This window comes from Squalius cephalus (assembly GCF_949319135.1).
Source record: "Squalius cephalus genome assembly, chromosome: 1".
NCBI lineage: Eukaryota > Metazoa > Chordata > Actinopteri > Cypriniformes > Leuciscidae > Squalius > Squalius cephalus.
In genome coordinates this window covers 39,326,806-39,353,261 of record NC_137122.1, presented here as the reverse complement: position 1 = coordinate 39,353,261, position 26,456 = coordinate 39,326,806, and the positions used below count along the sequence as shown (strand labels likewise).

The 26,456-nt window shown below is 38.3% G+C and overlaps 1 protein-coding gene across 1 annotated transcript in view; it reads right to left on the bottom strand.

Annotated features, from left to right (window-relative positions):
* The window catches only part of cpt1a2b (carnitine palmitoyltransferase 1A2b), a 43,798-nt gene that overhangs the window by 4,452 nt on the left and 12,890 nt on the right, over positions 1-26,456 (bottom strand). The window contains exons 5-17 of the mRNA XM_079876176.1: positions 21,705-21,806; positions 21,411-21,548; positions 20,838-20,915; positions 17,801-17,908; positions 16,968-17,055; positions 16,700-16,895; positions 12,631-12,819; positions 12,443-12,548; positions 11,978-12,094; positions 4,035-4,199; positions 3,646-3,774; positions 1,394-1,549; positions 34-147 (exon numbers count right to left, since the gene is read on the bottom strand). Of these exons, the coding sequence (XP_079732302.1) occupies positions 34-147; positions 1,394-1,549; positions 3,646-3,774; positions 4,035-4,199; positions 11,978-12,094; positions 12,443-12,548; positions 12,631-12,819; positions 16,700-16,895; positions 16,968-17,055; positions 17,801-17,908; positions 20,838-20,915; positions 21,411-21,548; positions 21,705-21,806 (1,686 nt within the window). The remainder of the gene's footprint in view (positions 1-33; positions 148-1,393; positions 1,550-3,645; positions 3,775-4,034; positions 4,200-11,977; positions 12,095-12,442; positions 12,549-12,630; positions 12,820-16,699; positions 16,896-16,967; positions 17,056-17,800; positions 17,909-20,837; positions 20,916-21,410; positions 21,549-21,704; positions 21,807-26,456) is intronic.

Genomic DNA, 26,456 nt, shown 5'->3' with positions numbered 1-26,456 from the left:
TTATGTGCATATATGTGCTGATCAGTTGCTCACCGGACCAAAGCCTCCTCCTAGCGAGATGAACTCAGGGTGGTTGACCAGATCAAACAGCTCCATCTGTTGCACAGGAGTCTGAGAAGTGGAGAGGCGCCAGGGCTCTGACAAAACCTGCATGTCACGTGCAGCCACATCAACAAAATAAACAAACAACTTCATGCACACACATGCATGCATTGCTTGCAACTCTTTTCTCCCCCATGAATCCCCTTTATATCACACTAATGTGGTTTTGCATGTTTATGCACTAGTTTAGTTGAAGCGTTATTCACTTTTTATTTCTTAGGCTTTTGCATCCTGATCTCATGCAAATGCGTCTCTAGCACGCAGATATCCCAAGTCTCCCGGGAAGAGGCAGAGAGGGAGAGAGGGAAAGGGAGCGAGAGACCTTGCGTGTGTGTGCTAGTGTGCTTGTGTGCCTCATGAAGTGCATGTAAGATAGAGAGCATCCTGATTGGCCTGTTTCGGTAAATCAACCAATCAATTGTCAGTGTGGGCAGGTTTTTATCTCTTCTCCTGAACCGAATTAATCAGTTCAAGTGTATCTAGAAACAGGAGCGCCATGGCAGAGGGAGAGTGCCACAAAAAACGAAAGTATAAGACACATTTTACGCCAGACTACACGAAAGTGTAGCCTACCCCTGTCTTATAAGAGTAAAACATAATGACAGTCTTGCACGCTGTACAGTTTGTAACAGTGACTTCAGCATTGCCCATGGTGGGTTAAATGATTGTAAAAGACATGTTGAGGTGAGTTCAACCAGTTTCATTTCATGTGCATATTATTCAGGCCGGCTAGTTGCCAAGGCTACATGAAAACAACAAACTCCTTAGACCTGTTTAAAGTTGCAATGGAATATAAATAAAAGCAGTTTACATAAATAGTATAAGCAGCTTATATAAATAGTAAAAGTAATCTACATATTTTAACATAATAATCTACATATTTTAACATAATTAACAAATAATTGCATAGGCCTATAGCCTATAGAAATTATATATTATACTTTTATACAAAAAAAAAGGGGGGGGGCTTCGGGATACCTCCCTGAAATGACTTTTTGCAGGTTGGGATGTCTGAGCACGCATTTTGTTTATCGTGCAATTTGTACGCAAAAATGAGTTTTTACATGCATATGATACGCACTTTATTGCGTGTAATAAACTCTCCCTTGTCTTTTGTTCTGTGGATTGTGTGCAAGTGTTTTTGACCCTTTGCCTGGCATGACTACGATTCTGGATTTTCCAGTTAAGCTGCGCTTGGATCTCACTTAGTCTCAGAGCTATCCGTGACAAGATTATCTTATCCTTAACTCTGCAAAACTAACACACAAATCTCTGCATTACAAACACTGACCTCTTTAAGGAAAGGAGACTCTACTCCCAGGTATTTTGAGACCACATACAGGCAGAAGAGATGCCTATCAATGCCAGATCCAGTCATGGCCAAGCGGTAGAGATTCTGATGTTTCTCGGAAGCCTTTCGGAACAGCTTGCGGCAATGTTCTCTGTCCTATGAATAAAAGCAGGCAAAATGAAATAATTGGCATGCGAGATGTTACATGACAGCACAAATCACAGTCACTCAGAAAGGGAGGATGCCAATTATGGAGGACAGTGGCACTTGAAGATAAAATGTAAGAAAATAAAATGAAGAAATTAGCCATCAATGAATTCATTCAATTATTAATGAAAAAACAAAAATAGACATTTTTTTTTTTTTTTTAATTATTTAATAAAATGTTCAAAATGTTTCAATTTTAAATAGCATTTTTATAAAGAAAATACAAATTGCTTTTCTTTATTATTTTGCCCAATTATTTTCTTTATACATTAATAAAAAATCAAGTATTGGGCAGTTTGAATATGGGAACCTCTAACGTTTTAAATCTGAATTAAATAAACAGTTTTCAATATGTCTTTTTATTTGACCATTTGAAAAGTGATTAATGAATGTATTTTACTGTTCTATTTAAAGGTTTACATTTTTATTTTTGAACTGACAAATTGATAATTGATTACTTCATGTTATTTTTAACTGGCATTCATAGCTAATTGGTGCAGTGCTGTCAATAACCAAGACGGAAACTGTAAGAAGTACTTAAAAAAATTCCAACTAGCTTTTTAAGTCAGCTGTACGGTGACCGGGAGGGGACATGTTCGGTTCACTTATTTTTGTCGTGGCCACAACATATAAACTCATGGGAATGTGATATTAAGTCGTGGGAACGTAATTATAAGTCGTGGCCACGAGATCATTTTGTTGAGGTAACGACATAATTATGTCGTGGCCACGCAAAGTCGTAGCCTCGAGATCATATGTTGAGGGAACGATATATTTTTCTCGTGGCCACGACAAATAGATGTCGTTCTCTCAAAATATGATCTCGAGGCTACAACTTTTCGCGTGGCCACGACATAATGATGTTGTTACCTCAACAAAATGATCTCGTGGCCACGACTTATAAATCATTAATTTTAATTTTTTTTTTATAATTTTTTTAATCATTTATTTTATTTTTTTTAAATAATTAATTTTTCTCAAGAAAAAAAATCTCACCTAGTGCTGTAAACATACAGAGAGCCCTATCAGCTGGCAGTATTATTTAAGGTTAAAAATAACTCAAATTAAATATAATGCGTTTTTTATTATGATAACAATTTTATTTAATGATAAGTAAAAATATAATAAATCTGTGATATAGTACACATATTTAGCAAAATACTCTCTATAGCTCTTTTTTTCTAGCCAACAAACGTGCCATATAGCCTATATTATGGTCATTAAATGGCTTTCCTGAGATAAATGTTATGTGACAATTGTTCTCCAGCTGTTTTATTGACCCTTTCCACGGTTGAAAAACACTGATTGATCGATATTTATGATGAATACACATTTCGGTAAGTTGTAGGCTACTGTTTCTTTTAACATTGTTCATTCGTGTTTATTTACTATTTGCTAGTAGAGATGATCGGTTCACGTGCCGCTAAGGATCTTTCACGTCACATTTACAAACGCCAAAACGTATTTATTGTTTGAATTTCGTAATAAAATTGACAGAATCTGAGAGCTGAGATTTTTTTATATATCATAAGTAACCTGCTATGTCTAGTCTGTCGGTCTCCGTGTCCTCTTTGCTTTGCGATTTTTTTGTGCGTGAGAAAATGGATGTGTGGCGTGAGAGCGTGTGAAAAGTGTCAATTGCGTGTGGCAGCTCTGCAGTAACAGAAGGAAACGGTTTAATTTGAAACCAGGAAATTCTACTTTAGAAGTACATTTTCACAAAAAAACGAGTTGAAATGAAACGAAATTAATTAAAAGAGAACAATCCCTGGAAAACCGGGAGGGGTGGCAACGCCCACAACTTAATATGACGTTCCCACGAGATATTATGACGTTCCCACGAGTTTATATGTTGTGGCCACGACAAAAATAAGTGAACAGAACATGTCCCCTCCCGGTCACCGTACAGCTGAGACATACTGATAAAGTGAAAAGTGCATTATGAACTGCTGATAGGGTTTTCAACAGTTCCTTCAAAAACAATTTTGAACAATAGAAGGAAGTATTTATTTATTTAAAAAAAAAAATCAAAGCATTGGCATCACCTCTCCTGCTTCCAGCGCAAGGACAAAGGCACAGCTTTCATTGGAGCAGGAGCGTACGGTCTCAGTGCGACCCTCACGAAACAGACGCGTCATGGAGGCTTCATATGTCAGACAGAAAGTCCCTTTATCCTAGAAGACAACTTCATGTATAAAACACATTGTATTCATCTGAGCATTCATTATTCGATGAGAGTATGGACACATTTCATGGGACAAATAAGAGGAAAATTCATCCTCAAAAACAACCTCTTAGGAATGTTGAGCTAATGTTTATCAATGTTTAACAATATGTGAAACAATTATGTTGAGACATCATATATCTTTATCATAATCAATGTGTGTATGTATCATAGTCACTTTGTGCCAAAATGTGTAGCGTGTACAAGTACCCTGTAGTAAGCCAGCTGCAGGGCCAGCTGCACAAATGAATCTGGGCTAATTTTCATTTTCTTAATGTGGCCTTTCCCAAATTCTCTGAAGGGAAACACATGACAGTCCACATCATCAGCCAGTGCTTGCGCAACAGCAAGGGACTCAGAAACTTGTGTCTGAACCTAGAGAAAGACAGAGGAGAGAAGACATCAGTATGTCTGTGATGGTTTTCATTTATTTTGGTCCTCGAAGAACACTGCTGAATGTTGTATTACTGATGATAAATTTAGTTGCCAACGTATCATGTACTGGGGTCATGGTTTAGCATGAAGGAGAATAGAAATTCTAGTTTCTACAGCCATTTTCTTATTCAGTTCTATGGGGAAATGAAGAGAAATACATTTCATATTTGGAAAAGAAAAATATTCCTAAAAGTCAATTGAGTTAAAGAAGCTATAAGAAGATCGCAGTGGATGCAAGCAATTCAGCAACATGATGTTGTAAGGCCAACTTGGAATCTCAGCACTTGTATGACTGCAGAAGACTTTATTTTGCATGTTTTATTACAGGTAATAATATTGTATATTAGTTATTTTGTTCCCCACATTCTTCAGAATTACTCTTTTTGTGTTTTCGCAGAAGAAAGAAATATATAGAGATTTGGAACGACGAGTAAATGATGACAGTTTTTAATTTTTGGGTGGAGTATCCCTTTAAGAATACTTTTATAATGTGTTTTTAAGGCTCTTTCACACCGGATGCGTAACGAAAAAGCAAAACGAAAAAGCAAATAGTTCGCGTGCGAATAGTTCGCGTCAAAACCATTCACATCAGCCGCGACGCGAATTTGCGACGTCTGTGACGTTCAGAGCTTCAACAACATTCCAAAACTTTCGCGCCGACAGCTGAGAAAACATGGACACTTCATCATCATCATCATCATCATCATCATCCAGTGAAGACGAGCTTTTCATTTTCTTTAAAAGACAGAAAAGAAGGTTTTGGGTGCACCAAAAGGGGTGAATCTGAAGGGGAGTATGCCAATGTCCACTTTTAGTTTCCTTTTCCTCTCTCTCCTTTTTCTCACATGGGTGTCCCTGAGGTTTTTTGCATGTTCAACTAAACACAGTGCGTTTTCTAATGTCAATACACATTACATGTAACACACGAAGTAACAATTTTAAATCATTCGACTAGAAACTGTAGATATCACACAAAGAATGTATAGTAGGCCTATACTAAAAGCAGCCCTAAATAGTCTCACTACATTTTGTTACATGTTCAAAGTAAACACGGTCTCTATCTTTGACGATAATAGTGTTAGCTTTCTATCCCAAATGTAGTTTAGCCTGCTAGCCTACACAGCACAGGACTATACAACGACTAAAATTATCACACAACATACTCACAGTCGTGATAACCGAGTTGGTTGGCAATGCTACGCCACACATTGTCTTTCAAATCGTTGTCCTTGTAGTATGCGATTGGCTGAAGCCTTTTCTGTCGCCACAAAAGTAAAAAACAAAAACAAAAAAAAGATCGACATCGAAGCGAAAAAAAAATAAAAGTAGTTTTTTCGCCGCAGCACATTCGCGTTCGGTGTGGAACCACTCAATACACAAACAGCTGATAAAAAAATAAAACCATCGCGCGAATTATTCGTGCGTCAAAATCGCGTCCAGTGTGAATTGGTGCTGGTGCGATGGTGCTGAATTGGTTGATATCGATGGCTCGAGAATCAATTATTCTCTCGTGCAGGGGTTGCTTCACTGCATTATGTGAGAAAGCGGTGTTCTTGATAAAAGAAGCACTTTAGAAATAGTTGAAATTGCATTTATTAGGACTCATGGGATATTATAAAAAATAATCCAAACAATACTAGCCTATAATAGCCTAGCCTACATATTTTAAAATTGTATTTTAAATATTGCTGCCATTATAACCATTTAAAATTTTTACATGCTTTTTCCATTTTTGTTCGCTGAGGTGGAGCTGCGATGAAATACCGGTAGTGTTCTTGTAAATACTTTCCAGCATTTCAGTAATAAACGTGTACATATAGGCCTACGTACGGTGCTCGGCGGTGATCAAAAAGGATTTAAACAGTGAATTTTGAATCTCTTCTTGTAAACTCAGAGATGTGGATTAAGACGGCAATTAAATTACCACACAATTTGTTTTTTCAATTGTTTTCAATGGGAGCGCCGCGTTTTTAAAACGCCATGCGTAGCGAGGCGCTGAGCGTTTTTTTCACGCTGAAGCGCTGAGCGTTCGGCGTTTTTTACAGGTCGCCGAGAGTTGAAGAATGTTCAGCTTTTGGTAAAACGCAGCGCTCATCACTGTCACTTTTTACCCAACCGTCCAATCACAGTGGAGGAGGGGCGGGACAAAAACCACACCGACCAACCGCGTCCGCCACATTCTGCTTGTACAACGTACGTCAACAGATGACAACAAGCAGCATAAGGCCGTGTGTCCACCAAAGCGTTTTTAGCCAGCTGAAAACGCTAGACGCTCTGCTGAAAACGCCTAGCTGTGGGCGCTTGAGAGCGTTTTTTTTTTTTCAGTTGAGACGCTTTGTTGCTATGATACAGAATATCCGCAGCACAGTTCACTTGTACGCAGATAATTTGTTTCATACTAAAAATATATTTTTCATCCATTTTGTTCGGTTAGCTCTGCTGGTTGATGTTGTTGTACAGAAAGAATGTTGTGACAGTTGGTCGGTGTGGTATTTGTCCCGCCCCTCCTCCACTGTGATTGGATGGCTGTGTAAAAGTGACAGTGATGAGCGCTGCGTTTTACCCAAAGTTGAACATTCTTCAACTCTCGGCGACCTGTAAAAAACGCCAAGCGCTCAGCGCTTCAGCGTGAAAAAAGCGCCTCGTTACGCTCATGGCGTTTTAAAAAAACACGGCGCTCCCAAACACGCCAGCCGCGTGAAAAAACGCTTTGGTGGACACACGGCCTAATAACGGAACAAAATCATTTAAAACAAGAGCCAGAGAAAATACATTACATTGTATTGACATTTTAATATAGAATCAACACAGAAACAAAATATGCGTGAAATGAGATACTATAACCCTTTCGTGGATATTCCATATTATAACAAGCAATAAGTAAGTGTCTCAACTGAAAAAACAAGCAATATAAGTGTCTCAACTGAAAAAAACGCAACGCTGCCAAAACGGTCGCCGCGAGTTGAAGAATGTTCAACTTTGGGTAAAACGCAGCGCTCATCAATGAAAAACAATTGAAAAAACACGCCAGCCGCGTGAAAAAAACGTTTTGGTGGACACACGGCCATACCGTGCGAGCCCATGAGAAACAATTAGGCCGTGTATCCACCAAAGCGTTTTTTTCACGCGGCTGGCATGTTTTTTCAATTCTTTTTACCCAACCGTCCAATCACAGTGGAGGAGGGGCGGGACAAATACCACACCGACCAACTGTCACAACATTCTTTCTGTACAACAACATAAACCAGCAGAGCTAACCGAACAAAATGGATGAAAAATAAATTTTTAGTATGAAACAAATTATCTGCGTACTCAAGTAAACTGTGCTGCGGATATTCTGTATCATAGCAACAAAGCGTCTCAACTGAAAAAACGCTACGCTGCCAAAACGCCCTCAAGCGCTCACAGCTTGGCGTTTTCAGCAGAGCGTCTAGCGTTTTCAGCTGGCTAAAAACGCTTTGGTGGACACACGGCCCTAGAACAACTATTTGCTGTATCGCTGCCATGGTTTGAGCAAACTCCCCACCAAAATCATTCCCTTTAAATAGACTATTAAGCCTTTAATGGTTTGCCAGCTGATGTACCTTTGGATAATATAATTTAAAAATCTAACAACAATCAGTGTAATGACAATTTTATTCTTTGCATGAAAACACTTGAATTAGCCTAATTGAACACTGTCTGGGTGTATTTAAACTTCAGAATTATATTCGTATAGGCCTGCAAAGGTGAAGCTAAGAGTGGTCCAGACCAACCTTCCGAATATATGACTTACAGAAGGTATACTTAACTAAGAACGTTTCGGGAAACACGTATTAACGATAAGGTACAGCTTAAGGTGTAACATAAGAACGGCATAGTGTTAAGAAGGTTTCGGGAAACGCAGCCTAATACATACAGACTTCAAGCAAATTGCTACTGATATTTCTCACTGTGTAGCAGAACAGTGCTGGCCATTATCACATAATATACAATTATTCCTTCCACTGTCGTACATGTACACAATAGTTCTCAAAAAGTCCCCACTGCTAATTTGAAAGTGAACTACAGACACTGAAAAAGAAGCTGAGGGGAAAATCCCTGATCAAACAACACACACATTTTCAGAGCTGCCCAGTGCCACAGACAGTATACAGAAAGTCACGTGCAGAGTTTGGCTGAACAGTGCTACAGCAATCAGAATTATGATTATATAGTATTGATTATATAATGACTAAAGATTATAGAAATTAGAATTACTGTATAAATATAACAGATTTAAATTCCGTACAATAAGGCAAATGGCCTGCATACAAATATTATGCAAATATATGAGCCAGTACAACATCAGTGAACAGAGATATGTAACATGAATAAAGGTTTCCCATCAATACGGGATTCTCAGATTACACTTTGATATGACTGCTGACTGCGCAAAAAAAGGTTTGGTAACACTCTTGGCTGCTAACTTTCATTAAACTACTTTTTTAAAAAGGCTTTATCACTCTATAGAACATTAGGAGAACCATTTAAAATAAAATGAAGAAATCAATTAAGTGTATCAGGTCAAAAATAAAAATTTATAAAACAAATCCCTAACATTAAATAAATAAACAAATACAATGACTTTTCAAAACAGCAAATATAAAACAAAGCAAAAAAAAAAAAAAAAAGATTTATTAAAAAAATATTTAAATGTGTCATTTAACGGAGTTAATGTAATGTAATTGTTGCTTTTACCTAACATTTAAGCATGAATAAATATGTTTTAAATATGTCTATTTGTTTGTCAATTTATTAATTTACAGATGTAATCGAAATTATTCAACCCCCATTGCAAATCAGGTTTATTCACAAAATGTACTAACTTTTAGCTGTTTGCAATTAACAAATGAATTGAAAACTAACAAAACTAATTGAAATATCTTAACACAACAAATATTTCAAGTGGTTTCCCCAAATTCAACACAAAATGCAACTTTTAGTGACTTCTGCAGTCTCAAAATTATTCAACCTCTTCATGGCAAGCATCTTTAGTTCTCAGTAGAACACCCTGCTGCAAACGAGATGTATAACCAGACACCAGCTTCTGGCAGCGTTTCTGAGGAATCTTAGTCCATTCCTCACAAGTAATGGCCTCCAGTTCAGTAATATTCTTGGGCTTGCAAAAAGTCTTGAAGCTTTCTGTTTTTATCCCACTTGAACATTTTTAAAAATTACTTAAATGTTCCAAATTTGAACAATGCACATGTTTTCAATGACCCCTTTCTGTCATTTTAAATTGTTTAACATGTACTGTAAATCTGTTTTGTTTGTTGAGTCCGTTTCTGTGATTCTGTGTAACTTGTGTAATTGTTGCCCCAGGGCTCCCTTGTAAAAGAGATTTGAATATCTCAATGGGACATCACCTGGTAAAATAAAGGGTCAATAAATTTTTTTGGGCTTGCGTACTGCAGCCACCTTCTTCAAATCCTACTAGAGATTTTCTATGGGGTTCAAGTCAGATGACTGTGATGGCCACTGTAGAATCTTCCAGGACTTCTTCTGCAACCAAGCCTTGGTGGAATTTGAGGTATGCTTGGGATCTTTGTCCTGTTCCAGTCCAATGACGCCCGAGCTTCAGCTTCAGCTTCCTCACTGATGGCATGGCGTTTTCTCCTAGAATTTCCTGATACTTCAATGAATCCATCTTGCCTTCCACACACTGTAGGTTTCCAGTGCCAGAGGATGCAAAGCAGCCCCAGAGCATCATCGAGCCACCACCATGCTTAACTGTAGACAGAGTGTTCTTTTCAGCAGATGCTTCATTCTTCGTCCTCCAGACATATCACTGATCCATAGCGCCGAAAAGATCCAGTTTTGTTTCATCGCTCCACAGAACAGAATCCCAAAACCTCTGTGGCTTATGTATATGATTTTGAGCAAATTGGAGCGACTTTTGTTGTGCTTTTGGGTCAGTAGTGGTATACGTCTTGGACTTCTGACATCTGGTTGCAGCCGTTGATAACTTCCTTTTTCTGCCCTGTCCAGGTAGTGTAACCACTGTTTCTTTAACTTTGAACTTGCGAACTATGCTTCCAACAGTGTCTCCAGGAACATTTAGTGCCTTCGATATCTTTTTGTGTCCTGTTTCTTGTTTATGACTTAGCCATATTTCTAACATGCAGTCAAACGTGACACTCAACAAACCTAGCCAGTTCAGATATTTCATGTGTTCTAGCTCAAGCACACCTGGTGCAATGAATGAAGCTCTTGATTAGTTGCATCAGCTGTGCTTGCGCAACTCTTACCTCTTGGGCAGGGAGCGAGGTAAGACTTTGTTGTTTATTTGTTTTCTTTTGTATAGTTAGAATGTTTTGCTTGTTATGTTGGCCTGGCCCTCTCCTGAAGATTTGCTTTCTTTCTTTTGTCTCTTTTCGTTGCTGTTATCTTTTAATTGTTATCAAATAAATTAAGAATTATTTGCTTAATCTGGTGTTTTGTTGCTTTTCTGGATCAGAGGATTGAAGTAATGGTCAGTCTTTATCGTTATATTTATTATAATTGTTTCTTACAATTTACAATAATTGTTACATCATCTCCTACCCCTAGACAAACAGGGAGGTTTGCAACACTTGAGAAAACACCAGTTTTGCAGATTTGTGCTGTTGTGAGGGATTCTATTCGTGGGGTTGAATAATTTTGAGACTGCAGTAGTCATTAAAAGTTGCATTTTCAATTGAATTTGGGGAAACCACTTGAAACATTTGTTGTGTTGAGCTATTTCAATTACTTTTGTTTGATTTGTTCATTGCACAAAGCTGAAAGTCTGTAAATTTTGCCAATAACCTGATTTTCAATGGTGGTTGAATAATTTTGATGACAACTGTATTTATTATTTGCTCATTAACCTATAATTGATTTCTTAATTTTGTCTTAAGTGCCACTCATTGGCCTTCATACAGAAACTGCCATCAAAAGAAACTGCCTACAAAAAAAATGGTCATACTGAATATTTCAAAGTATATACTGTACTTGCAATTACAATGAACCAATAATCATCTCCAAGCAAGTTTTATCATCTGAAAAGATCAGGGAGCGATTTTGCAAAAACATTCTCAAATAATTTGTCACTTCAAAAGCACTGCTTTTATGCAAAAACGAGAGAACCAACAAAATATGTATAACTGATTGTGTTGCAGTCAATGTATGCTTTTTCCTGTGAGATTTTTTCCGCATATAAAATAAAACCTGTAGCTGTAGTTTGCCTGTTTGTTTTTTGCCCAAAATATTGTCAGATAAACACCTTAACCAAGTTTGGTGATTTTTTTCTTCCTTCATAAAAATCATTAAAATATTTGAAAACTATAATATTTTTCTCATATTTTGATGGTTTAATTAAATTTGTAGGGTTATTAAAAACAAATATCCCCTCCAGACATGACTTTTGGCCACTACTGTATGATCATTAACAGAATCTGTTAATTAATCTCTCTTCAAAACATCATGAAGGAGGAAGAAGGAAGAAGGCATTTTTTGTCTGTGTATGTGTGTGTGTGTGTGTGTGTGTGTGGTGTGTGTGTGTGTGTGTGTGTGTGTGTGTGTGTCTCTGTACGTGTGTCTTGTGTATGTGTCTTGTGAGCATCCTCAGATGTTTTGCAGATTCCAAGAAGAACCTGCTGTGTGACATCAATGGAATACCAAGATACGATAGGAACACGGAAAGTATAACTAGAGAAAAGAGAAACTTTTTATCTTGCCTCCAATGGTATGTCCCAGCTCAAGCGTTGAGGAGGCAGTAAGGAGCGCTCAATCTCTCCCTTGCAATTCCCATCTGGTGTGTAACCCAAATGAAATGTGTCTGTGGCCAGAGTGAACTAAGACAGTGAAAGAGTGAAAGATATGAAAAACATTTCTCCCAAACAATGATGCTTACACTTTTAAGTAACAAAACGTTCATTATCGAACAAAATGTTTGATGTAAATGTTTAGTATGTGTGGAGGCGTGCATGGAAGACACATGTCTTCTGCCGAAAGCTGCTGTGGGGGAGATAAAAAGCGGTCTTTGTCCATACAAAACACCCACAGACACTTTTATAGCGTATTCAAATGTTTTAAAGGACATGGCAGTGGGTTGGTGACTAATACAGAAACTTGAACCATGACATTTGATCTAAGATGACCGCCAAGTTTTTTACTGCTGCATGTGAGACTCCCACACTCACCTCCCACAGATGGGACACTATAGGTGCATCTGCCCATGAGTGTTCTGCGTTCAGCCCATTCTTTCCATTCTTATACACCACAACAGAAAATGACTTATCAAACCACCTGAAAGAAAGAGGACCGAGATGAAACAATGTCCTTGACATGCAAAGTTTCTCAATAAAAACAAGTTATGCTGCTCTCCCACCTGTCGTAGCATTTTCCGTGAAGGAGGGATTTGGCATAGCGGTCCAAGTTCACAGAGGGGTCTTCCCCCATCATGCCTTCTTCCTGATCATCTAGTGTGACAAAGAATGCTGCTTTCTCAATGCAGTCCAATGATCGCTTGTTAACTCCAGAGCTGAAGAACTGCTTCCTCACCTGAGCCCAGGGCGTTCTGACAGATCAGATAGTTCAAGACATAAAACAACTTCCTGGTCTCATTAAAGCATTATTATTGAGTCATCTGGGATAAAATTGTCACTACTGACAACTGATAAGGCACAAACTTCCTTGTAGCCACCAGAGATCTTATTAAAAGGGAAAATCTTAAGAATGTTAGTTATCTCATATCTGGCTTTGAATCAGGAAGAACATTCATTTTCTCATTCTTGTCTTCTATTTTTATATAGTGTAAAGGTCCCAACATATGAATAAAAAAAAAAAAAACTTTGACAAATAGTCTTTTTGCTGACTCTGATCGTTTGGAAAACATCTGCTGTATATTGTTCTTAAGTAAACTTGGAATATACCATCATATTATCAACATTTTGATTAAATGTTTTTGTTAATTAATATTTTAGAGCAGAAAATATGCATGTCACTCCTCAAAAAAAGGACTAGAGTACAATTTGTTGTACAAATTGGCATTGCTAGCGCACTGTTCTACCAGTTAAGGTCCAGGAACATAAATAAATAAATAAATAAAATAACAAAATAAATTGTTGACATACATATTGCACACATTCTTATTTATTTGTTTGTTTGTTTGTCTGTCTGTTAATTCAATATTGGGTGATTGCTATTTTTAAAATAGCAATTTTAAAATAGATATTTTATCTGTATTAACATGGCAACATGCATGCCACCACAGTTGTAGAATGACTCATGTTTTATCTAGGTCAGAATTCAACAAGGAATTAGTAATGTATTAAATGAATCATTACAAGCTTAATCAGTTCCCATCTTGCTCCCGAACAACAGATATTGTGTCTTTTCAAATAAATAATGAAAGATATGTAAGGGATACATACCCTCCCAGTATGTTAAGTATAGCAGACTGACTCAGCATCAGAGAATGAGGGGGAATATTATACAATTTATTTTATTGCATTGATTTTTGCATTTCTAGTAAAGGTCATTTTAGGTCATTTATAATCTAGTGCACAACATCCTCTCATTTCCTGTCTGAGGATAATGCACAGTTGCATGCTCAGGCTTTTATCAGCTAAAAAATTCCAACATGCACAGCCCTTTAATATTACTTAAAAAGTAGTGGCATCAAATGGACATACCAGTAAGTGGGTGCTATCATATGATTTTTGTCACACTGCCAATGTAGCTTCAACCCTCATCAGGTTCGAGGCATTGATGTTCCAAATGGCTTGGTATTCCCACATACTTTTTCTTTGATGCATATCTGTATGGCAAACCTCAGGGGTCTGTGAGGCAATGCTTTGTGATGCCATCACAATGAGGTTAGCCAATTTAAAATCACTTTCCCTTGATGATGAACTGATCTTTACTGGACCAAATGAATTTCACACAGTTCTTCTGCAAGCACTTGATCCCCAACCTTTAAAGTCAAAATGAAATGGTGCCTAGGACAGGACTTTTTATCCATTTTATTAATTAATTGGATGATCAAAAGTGGATGTGCCATATGAGAATGAAGACAGACCCAAATACAAGTTTGCTTTGCGATGCCTATTTAGCTGTTGGTTCAATTAAGCAGAAGCCTATGCGGCATCTGGGATGTCAGCGGAAAAGAAAAAATACTTTCAGAAGTGGAAGAAGTTATTGCATTTTTAAGATTACAAAGCCCCTTAAGGGATGGCAATTATGTTTCATATATTTGTTTTACTTCAATAATGAAAGGTACGAATTTTTTGAATGAAAGATCAAAAGAATAAACAATGCAGATTTATTTTTACAGCCATCTTTGATCATATTTACCAAGGGTGCCAATATTAGTGGAGGGCGCTTTAAGTGCAATATTCTGGTTGACTGGTGCTGTGACAGCGCAGCTGTTACAGTTTTTATAATGCTTTGCATTATTGATCTAGTTATTATGACTCATTTCCACAGAATAAAAAGTTAAAATGTATATGAAAAAACATAAACTGAAGTATTGTAATTATGCAATGGCCAAAAATGTTAAACAAGTCAAAACTCTCTTATATTAGAGCTTTTTAAATCAGCTTTTTTTATGATGAAGTTCCCATGTATATTGCATGCTTGTTTATGCTTTTCCTTCACTGTTTGTCCTATAAAATAATAATTTGTGTTTTGTAAAAAAAAAAAAAAAAAAAAAAAGGAAATTATATATATTGTCGTCACAATTTATATTTGTTCAGCCTGCACAGACTAATTATGCAGTGTCATTAAGAGTCTGTACAGGTTCCTTGCCTGGATGTTTAATTTCATTAGCAACCCCTATATAAACAAATAAATAATAAAACACATTTATAGTATATTATATAAAAATTTTTATATTACTCTTTAATCATTACTTTGGGGAAAATACTCTTCTATTATTACTGTCTCCAGGGGATGCATCACTTTTGTTCGTAGCATTCCTCATTTATTGTCCTTTAGGGAGTCTTCAACTAAAAAAAATTAAAATATAGCAGCCCAAACATCCTCAGATTGTCTCATCTTGACTCATTTTATCCTGTTATTATTACTCTGTTAAAATATTAAACATTCCTGACACAATCCATGCAAAAATGTGAAAACAGGAAGTTAGGAAAAACTTAGGAAGTTATAGTTGATACCAGCTAGGGCTACACGATTCTTGCTAAAATGTGAATCATGATTTTTCTCCATGGGAATTGAGATCACGATTCTCTTACACGATTCTCATTTTTTCAACCAAAATTTATTGCACTCAAGTACAAAAAAACAAAACAAAAAAACAGGACATTCAGTATAATAAAGTGCAGGAGTAACAAAAAATTGTCTCTTTTCTTTATTTTAGACCCCTTAAAGTGAATAATTTTAAAGCTTTATGTTGTTGAACATAAGAGAACATTGTATAGGCTACAATAATAAATAAAAATAACTAAATAGAACCTGTGATTTTTGCTCCATTTGGCACAGAATGTACATACATCTACTGTGTTTACGGGAATACTCGACGTGGCATTTTGAAATATTTCTGTGTTTATTTGGCCGTTTAGGCGCGCAACCGGAGACAAAGACTACTATGCTTGTCCGTGTTGCGCTCGGAACGCGCGCACAGCATCCTGTCAGTTTCGCGACTTATCGCGCTTTTAATATTTCATTTCAATATAATGCATATTGACACGCACTTTTGCCGGTAGGCCTACAACTTGAATATTATTATTATCATACACTTTTCGTTAACTTCGGTAGGCTGTACAACAAGGGAATTGTAATTGGCTGCTTTTTCTGCAGAGAGCCAATCTTTGTTGATGTATCTTAAATATTTTTTTTAGTTTGTTGGTAAAGGGTGAGAGAGCTTGCGAGCCACATGATTTTTGTCAAAGAGTCAGGTATGGGTTTCGGCCATAGGTTTCGTACCCAACCACTAGTGTACTCGCGAGCCATAGGTTCCGTTCCCAACCACTAGTGTACACGAATCAATAGATTGAATTACGTGACCTTAACTGCCGTGTCGTGATGTCGGTCAGCCATCAGAACCCTATATTTTGTTATTGTGTGAGTGTGACCATTAACGCGTGAATGCAGCATGATCTGAATGCAGGGAAATACCCGGAAGTGAATCGCCATCATTAAGAAATGAGATCGCATTTATGTCTGAATCGAGATCGTGATTGTTTTTCGATTAATCGTGCAGCCCTAATACCAGCATGAAAATATGTAAATATAATATCACGTTACTTCATATAAACAATGTGTTAAAGATCCACAGAGGCCCAAAAAGGCCTCTCAATTTAATGCCTAGAAGACAATATGGAATAAATGGATGTGATAAAGTAAATCAATTCTGTTGGATGCTGTGCTTGACATTCAACCCTATAACGCACCCTGCTGGACAGCAAACACAGACACTGACTGTCTAAATATCTGACCTGTTTCCTGCAGTTAGTGCTCCTAGTTTTTCCTCTCCTGGAGAAGGAGGTGAAGGGTCATCCAAGATCCTTTGAATCTGATACTGGATCTCTCTGGGTGACAGCAGGCGTCCTGCTCGGTAGACCCATAACCTGAAGAAGCGGCCCCTGTGGTACACGGCGACAAACTCGCTGTCCTGCCAGTGCTGCAGCACATCTGAGAGATCAAGAAACTGTCAAGGACACAAGATCACTTTCTTCATGTGTATTTGTGTGTGTGTTTGTGTACCTGTCTCCTCTCCAGGTGTGCGTGTGGTGTTGAACATACGTTCACACTGAGCTGCACACAGTGGTATGACCGTACCAGGAATACGACTCTAGATAAACCACAACAAATGATCTCAATGACTTTCAATGAATTTCTCGATATTCTGAATTGAACAATACAGGATTATGACAGTGTTGCTGTGTTTTAATTTAACTCATTTATAATTCCTATTTTATATACATATGGGTCGTTGATGCATAACGTAAGTGTCTGATTAGCTATAGATGTCACATACAAGAAAAATTTTCAATAAAATCTTGACAAAAAAGGCAATTAAAAAAAAAAGATTTTATATTAAAACTGATATCAATGTAACTCCACTCAATGTGCAAAGTGTATTCTTTTTTCGTCACTTTTAATCAACTTATTGTTAATCAACTAGTTGTGACTTGTTGGTTTCAAATGGTCTGGTGACAAATCATTTTTTATTTGTGCAAGCAATGCAGATATTCAGGGTAGTCGATCAATTAATACTAGGTTATAAAACCTGTATGTATTATAATCTTGTTTTGTTTTTTAATAGAGAAATTATGTTTAAAATGTTTTCAGTTTAGCACATCACCTTGAAAAAGAATTTACCAACATATGCATATTTAAAGCAAACTCTAGTCTTCATTCTTCTTGTACGCCTGGCCAGTGACAAATCAAAAGGAATCAAGGAAATCCTTAAAAATAACTAAGTGAGTTAACAGGTAGAGACATGATTACTAAAGCAGTTTCTCATTTAGAAAGTGAGTGGTGTTGGGTGGGGTTTGGTTCAAATTCTGCTGAGAACACTGAGGTGTGTAACATACAGGATTGAGCTCCTCTCGATTGACCTTGCGGCGATAAAGGAACAGTGCAGTGATAGTATTCCCAGCTCGAGCTGCCTGACTGGCAGTTGGAGTCACAAACAGGAAATCCTGTGCATGAATTAGACAGACAGTTAGAAAAGATAAGCATCCACCCATCTGAAGTTTTCCTTTCCTTTTTTTATAGGATTAGATTATTGAAACACTGCTGAAATCTAAGAAAACATCTTGTGTAGGGCTGTCAAAAGATTAATCGCGATTAATCGCATCCAAAATAAAAGTTTATGTTTACATAATATATGTGTGTGTACTGTGTATAATTATTTTGTATATATAAATACACACACATGCATGTATATATTTAAGAAATATTTGCATACATATACTGTATATATATTTATATAGTTTATATTATATATAAATATTTTTTTATATATATAAATAACACATTTTTCTTAAATATATACATGCATGTGTGTGTATTTATATATACAAATTTAATTATGCACAGTACACACACATATATTATTAAAAACAAACTTTTATTTTGGATGCGATTAATCTTTTGACAGCCCTAATCTTGTGTCAAGGCATCTATTGTTACAATTAATGATTAATTCTAGACAATATAATTTTTTTCCTTTGCAAACATGAATGCCTGAATGTCATTGCATTAGATGAAATATAAGAGATTTAAGCAAAAAAGATACCATATTTTTAAGCAAAACGTTTAGATGACATTTACATGATAATTTTAGGTTTGAAATATCAAAACAACAGTGCTCAAAATGAAGAAAAACAGTCATGGGAAAAAGAAAGAACACCCTATTGAATTCTATGGTTTTATGGCTTCTGGTCCATGGCAGGTGTTAAAATTGGGTAATACAACCTCAGATGAACAACAACAGATGACATATTACACTGTGTCATTATTTATTTAGCAAAAACTAGGCTAAAATGGAGAAGCCATGTGTGACAAACTAAGTACACCCTTACTTCTTCCATAGGAATGAAGAGGGTGAGTAGCAGTCAGGCGCTGCTAATCAAATGTCTTTGATTAACTGATCATCAGCAAGTGTGATCACCTCTATAAAAGAGTTTGCTGCTCCGGAGCATTCAGGTGCGTGTTAACACAATGCCGAGGAGGAAAGACATCAGCAATGATCTTAGAGAACCAACTGTTGCTGCACATCAATCTGGGAGGGGTAACAGGGTCATTTCCAAATAATTTGAAGTTTATTATTCTACAGTGAGGAAGATTATTCACAAATGGAAAACATTCAAGACAGATCTTCCCAGGAGTGGACGTCCCAGCAAAGGTCAGACAGTCGAAAAAAAACAAGAACTACACCACAGACTTCACAAGTATGGCATGTTTGGAAGGGTTGCCAGGAGAAAGCCTCTTCTCTCTAAAAAGAACATGACAGCACGGCTTATGTTTACATGTCAAATGTCAAGTGTGCTGATGGAGGGTTCATTATACAGCCACAGGACCTCGGCAGATTGCAGTTATTGAGCCGACCAAGAACTCCTCTGTGTACCAAAGAATTCTAGAAGTGAGGCCATCTGTCCGACAGCTAAAGTTTGGCCGAAATTGGGTCATGCAGCTGGACAATGATCCCAAGCACACCAGCAAATCTACAACAGAATGGCTGAAAAAGAAAAGAATCAGAGTGTTGCACTGGCCCAGTCAAAGTCCAGACCTCAACCAGACTGACATGTTGCGATGGGACTTTAACCCCGGATTTCAACCAACTGCGGAACGGCTGCGGATCGGCTCCATGCTCCGCCATCCTTCAATACCCACCAGGTCCGGATTTGTTGCGGAACGGCTGCGGCCATGACTGACAGCTGAAGTCACAAGGACCCACGAGATCTTGCAAATTCACATATGATCACGCGATATAAGTGCTGAATTGCTGCGGAGCTCCGGCAAAAATAGAAGCTCTGCGTATCTGGAGGGCTGCGGATCGCCGGAGTCGGAACGCAGCCATTCCGCAGTCAGTGAAAATACACACATTGACTAATGGAAACCTATTGACTTCGTCGCCGTTCCTGAGCGGATCCGCAGCCATTCGGCAGTTAGTGGAAATTAGGGGTAAGAGAGCTGTGCATAAACAGATGCACACAAACCTCAGTGAACTGAAGCAACGTTGTAAAGAAGAGCTGGCCAAAATTCCTCCACAATGATGTGAGAGACTGATACCGTCATACAGAAAATTATTACTTTAAGTTTTTGCTGCTAAAGGGTGTTGTTTCTACAAGCAATTAAATCATAGGGTGTACTTAGTTTGTCACACATGGCTTTTCCATTTTGGCTTTAGTTTTGTTAAATAAATAATGACATGGTGTAGGCTAATATGTCATTTGTTGCTCATCTGAGGTTGTATTTATCTAATTTTAAGACCGAAAACCATTTTTATTTTGATCTGATATGTAAACCATAAAATTCTAAAGGGTGTACTTTCTTTATATATATATAAGAATAATATTAATAATATAAAGATACTAATTTACTAATGTTACTGAAAATAACCTATTATTATAAAGGTTATTTATAACACCATTAAGGCCCTATATAACACTTTCAAAGCATGGTTCTTTATGGAACCTTATAAAAAGGGTTCTGCTATTGTTACAAGCCAAAGAACCCTAATTTGGTACTGTTTAGAAGCATTTTTCTTAAGAGTGTACCCGTTGATAAAAAGACATATTGAGCATACCCAAAATGGCAAATTATCTGGTGGTATTTTGCATACATTACGTGCTTCTAGTGGAGAAACAAATGAGGGGGTGAGAGGTTTAAAAAATAATGTTTATGTATCATATATACACACACACACACACATTTACATTTTCATTTTTCATTAAGTGTGCTTTTTTAGTGTCCAAATACTTTCTAATAAACATCAGCATGCACAAACATATGTGAGACTACGTTTCTATATTCTTAGGGTCACTTAAATGTCTTAATAAGCTTAAATGTTTAATGAAAATAGGTGTGATGTGTGACTATGAGTAATGCTGTAGGCTCATTTACCATGCCATAATAGTTACTGTTGACCATGATAGGACTCCGGCTCCGGAGGTAAACATATTCTTCCCACCAGTCACTAACCTGGAAGAAACAAAAAAACTCTAAATATGACATACTAAATTATCCCAATCAAATGTCTATAACTATATTAATTATTAATTATAGTACTCCAAAGGCTCTAAATATATTATGATATTGCTGTGTTGATCTGACACATACATACACCAGTTACATGGTCACATGATTGTTTTAGAATGTTGCTTACAAAAAATGCTTACAATTTTCAGGCTTCAAATTGTTATTAAAGGGTTATTATTTAACAGAGAGCTGGAATACCCATTGGCAACCACTTTAATATGATCTGAAGAGCTATTTGAGATATGTTTAAGTCATTATCACTCTAATAAAGTTGTTTATGCATCTAACATTCAATACCAATAATTTTGTATGAATGATTAATGATTTTGAACAGCTGTAGTACTGTATAACTATAGTAATGCAACTACATGTTCATGATAAGACTAATGATAGTTGTGACATTGACCAGAAAATAACTGTACAGATTTTAGCACGTACATAGTTTGTGGCCCACAGCGCTTTGAGTTTGAGATATCTTTGTAGGCGGTTACCCAGACTTTTCTCAAATTCAGCAGCCAGTCTCTTCATTCGCTGAAAACCAGCCGCATCGTGCAGTGGCTTCACTGACTCAAGATACTAAAACAGAGAAAATGGTTGAGATAGCATTCAGTGGTATTTTTTAAAGCCTAAAACTCCATGACCCCTGACAATTTCTAGAGGAGACTTCCCAGCAAACCAGCACTTTGCAGCACATTACACACAAACAATTTAATACATAATATATTGACTCACTTTTTCCAAAGTGTCTTTAATGGGAGGTACAGGCAGGTGCGGTAAAGACGTCTGATAACTGTACAGTAATGGCTTGCTTCCAGACAGCAACCTAACTAGGGTCTGACAGGGAGGACAAGAGAAAGAAACAGTCAAGAAGAAAAATATAAAGGTTTCAACAATAAGAATGACCTGATTTGGTCCAGGGTGAGAGTTTTGGGCCACTTCCACATTGAGCCAGTGCCGCGTTTTCAACACATTCCACATTCAGTGATCATCAATTCACATTCCACATTCAAGTGCCATAATTTTCCATTAAAAGTGTTTATGTACTTACAGCTGTCGTCAAGTTGCATTTTTGATATTTAATTATATACAGAATCCTCTTATGATTGCCAAAGCTGCATATTGTGATCAAAAACAGTAAAAACAATAATATTGTGAAATATTATTACAATTTAAAATTACACTTTTGAAATGTAATGTATTCCTGTGATGGTACATCTGAATTTTCTGATTTGTCTTCAGTGTCACATAATCCTTAAGAAATCATTTAAATATGCTGGACTGCAATATATGCAATATATTATATTATATATAATATAATACTGCAAAATATGCAAGGCACTGACAGCAGGGTTCCAGTTGGTGTGAGCAGCGAGGAACCCACTAGTTTGAGTCAATGGTGCAAACACAAGATGGTGTGCGGAAGAACCACAACCATGGTCAACGGATGGCGTCAACAGCAAGTAAGATGCTACTGCGGGGCAGCCTCCTCGCCAACCTTGTTTGTTGCACCTTTGTGCACCACGTGGTAACCGGCGTGCAGGTCCAGAGAGACAGTCTGGTGGGGGCATGACGCCAACTGCCTTTTTCACTGTGCAAGGCGTCTTGACTGGAGGCGTAGGTGGAAGCCCTGTGGCGATGAGGGGAACGCAACATCAGGAGGTTGAAGTAGCTGGGAGCTGATAGTAGAAACCTTGCACACAGGCTGTGACACAGCTGATGGTCGCAGCATCACTGAATCCTGAGCGACAGTGGGCTGAGGCAGCACTGTGAGCGTCTGGGCAGCCCTTTTTAGGGAAAGCACTGCCTACCCCAGAAGGGGAAGCCCCTAGAAAAGGTGGGGTAAAAAAAAGCATGCTCAGAACACATCCTGGCTGGTTTACCGCTACCAGCGGGACTTCAACTCAGCGGTCGAAACAGGAAAAGTAAAAAGTTGATTGTGGCGTCATGAAACATCCGCACTATGCTAGACGGAGTTTCCAGACCTGAGCGGAGAACAGCTCAGATTGCAAAAGAACTACAACGATATAGAGTGAACATTGCTGCCCTTCAAGAGACCAGGGTTGAGGGTCAGGGTCAGGTGCAAGAGGAAAACTACACCTTCTTCTGGGTTGGGAAGATAGAGAGAAGGAGAGACGCTGGTGTGGCCTTTGCTGTCGACAACAAGATCAAGCTGCCAACTCTGCCAACATTCGTTTCTAAGAGGATGATGGTTATATGTGTACCAATTGATAACAACAGGCATTTGACCATTGTCAATGTGTATGCTCCAACCATGACCTACTCAGATGAGGAAAAGGAGGCTTTCTACCAAGAGCTGACAACGATTGTAAGCAGAATCCCCCCACAACACAAGTTGTTAGTTGTGGGGGCGACTTTAATGCAAGGGTGGGAAGTGACTGTGAAACCTATGCTGGAATCATTGGAAAGTTTGGCAAAGGTAAAAAGAACACCAACGGAGACCTCCTGCTTAACTTCTGTGCTCAACAAGAGCTATGTCTCACGAACACCTTCTTCAGCCAGCCAGATAAGAAATTCTTCACATGGAAACACCCACGCTCTGGACACTACCATCTGTTAGATTACATTGTTACCTGTAGGAGCGGGCTTCATGAGATCATGTGCACCAAGGTCATGCGTGGGGCCGAGTGTTCTACTGACCATTACCTTGTGAGGTGTCAGATCAGACACAAGATAACCGCGCCAAGGAGAAAAACTAATGGTACAACCCCTAAAAAACTTGACCTTGGAAAGCTTGCAAATGAAGAGCACTGCAGAAGACTGGCTGAAACTGTGTCATCTGCAGTAAATGGTGCAAAAGTCAAAACAGTAGGATCAGAGGATATTGAAGAACAATGGCAAGCACTGAAGAAGGCAGTCTATTCTGCAGCAGAAATGACCTTAGGTCACCCACAGCGTAGGACTCCTAACTGGTTTCAGGAACATGATGAGGAGATCCAGAAGCTGCTGGATGAAAAGCACCTCCTGCATAAGCGACATCTGCAGGAAAACTCTAATGGGAGTAGGGCTGATTTTGCTGAGATCAAGTCCAAAGTACAGAGAGAGGTGAGGCGAATAAAGAACGACTGGTGGCGTAGGCAGGCAGAAAAACTGCAAAGCATGGCTGACAACCATGACTATCATGGATTGTTTACAGGACTAAAGGCCATCTATGGTCCAAGGAGCAATGCAGTGGTACCTGTCAAGTCAGCAGATGGAGGAAAACTCTATACTGAACTACATGAGATTCAGAGTAGATGGAAAGAGCATTTCTGTAATCTGCTAAATCAGCAAGGATCCGCTGAACCAGATGCCTGTAAATGGCTAAAGGGACACAAGAGTCGTGATGACCTTTGCTATGAGATCACTATGGAAGAGCTTATGAAAGCCCTAAAGGCCACAGCAAGCCACAGAGCACCAGGTCTAGATGGAATCCCCTCAGAGGTGCTCAAGAAAGGAGGAAGAGTACTCAGAGAGGAGCTCCTGAAACTTTTTAACAGAAAATTACAGAGGCATTTACTTGTTAGCCATAACAGGCAAAGTTCTGGCTAAAATCATACTCAGTCGGCTCAAAAACATCGCCGAGCAAGTAGGGGTGTAACGATTCATTTTAACAACGATTCGATTCGAATCGCGATTCGTGGTTGTCGATATGATTCAAGGATGATATTGGTTTATTTAGAACGATACGATCCGAAACGATCCAGTGACTTGAAATCGATTCAGTGACTTTTTAGCCAAAAATTCTTGTAAGGGAATTAGGTATCAATTAATTATGGATATAAACAAACAAGTAAACAACAATTAATGTCAAATGCATTCACATTTTATTTGAATAAAGTAGGACTGTACGATTATGACAAAAATTATAATTGTCGATTATTCCCTTGAAATTGTAATTGTGATTAATAATTATGCTTATCACAACATTGAATGATGTTTTGAATAGTTTGGCCATGGGACCCACATTTCCCCATGGTCATCAAGCCGCGACCCACCTTTTTAGGAATTATATAGGTCTATTATAATAAATTTGTTTACACAAAAATTGTTGGCACACAAGTTCAGATAGGCAGACTGAATCGAGTAAAGTTTAACGCCTTTATCATTAAAAGTCAGAAGAAAAAAACATCCATATAAAGTCTGACGTGCTTAAATCCAATGCGTTATTTCCTAGTATCGATACAATCGATTCATTACCTTTTAAAACGATGTTAGATCGATATATGTCATCCGGAAGGCCAACTTGCCGAGCACAGATCGATGTAGTTGGATCATAGGAATATAAATCGATACATCGATGTAGTTGATGAATCGTTACACCCCTACGAGCAAGTCTTACCAGAGAGTCAATGCAGCTTTAGGTCGGGGAGATCTACCACTGATATGATTTTTACTCTACGGCAGCTACAGGAGAAAGCAGTGGAGCAACATCAGTCTCTCTTTGTGGTGTTCGTAGATTTTTCAAAGGCTTTTCTCGGTCGATCGAGAAACTCTTTGGAAAGTCTTACAGATCTATGGATGCCCCGAGAAGCTTGTTAACATCATCAAGCAGTTTCACACAGGGATGAAAGGACAAGTCTTCATTGGTGGGGAACCCAGTGAAGCCTTTGAAGTTAACCATGGTGTGAAACAGGGATGCGTGCTTGCACCCACGCTTTTCTCGCTATACCTCACAGCTGTGCTAGATTCAATGGGCCTTGATCTGCACAAGGGGATCTTTATTCGCACTAGGACAGACGGCAAGTTTTTCAACTTAGCCCGACTTAGAGCAACCACCAAGACCAGAGAACTATGCATCCAGGAGCTGCTTTATGCAGATGATTCTGTTCTCGTGGCTAGCAACGCTGAAGACATGCAACATATAGTAGACTGGCTTTCGTGGGCAGCAGATCTGTTCGGACTGAACATTAACATTAACTCTAAGACCGAACTTTTGTATCAACCACCAGCAATGTGCTCCAAAAATATGAGAGAGCCACAGCCAGTGACGGTGTGTGGAGAGCCCCTGAAATCTGTCAAGGTATTCACATTCAGTGACCTACACAAACTCCTCAGATCTTGAAGTTGAGAGGAGAATTCAGTCTGCTACCAAGGCTTTTGGCTCTCTCGAGAAGCGCCTCTGGAGCTGTCATGACATCTCGTACAGCACAAAAGTGAAAGTCTACAATGCTGCTGTACTTCCTTGCCTGCTCTATGCCACCGAGTGTTTAACGCTCTACAGCAGGCATATCAAAATACTCACATGAGTTCAGCTACGTCATCTACGTGCCATCTTACACATCAGATGGCAGGTTCGAATCCCAGATGTAGAGGTGATCCAACAAGCTGGCTCTGTCAGTGTTGAAGCCCTTATTACATCATCACAACTGCGATGGGATGGACATGTGCGCCGGATGAGTGACAGCCGACTGCCCAAAGCAGTTTTTTACGCAGAGCTAAAAGAGGGCAAAAGAAGCCGTGGTGGTCAAAAACTGCGTTTCAAAG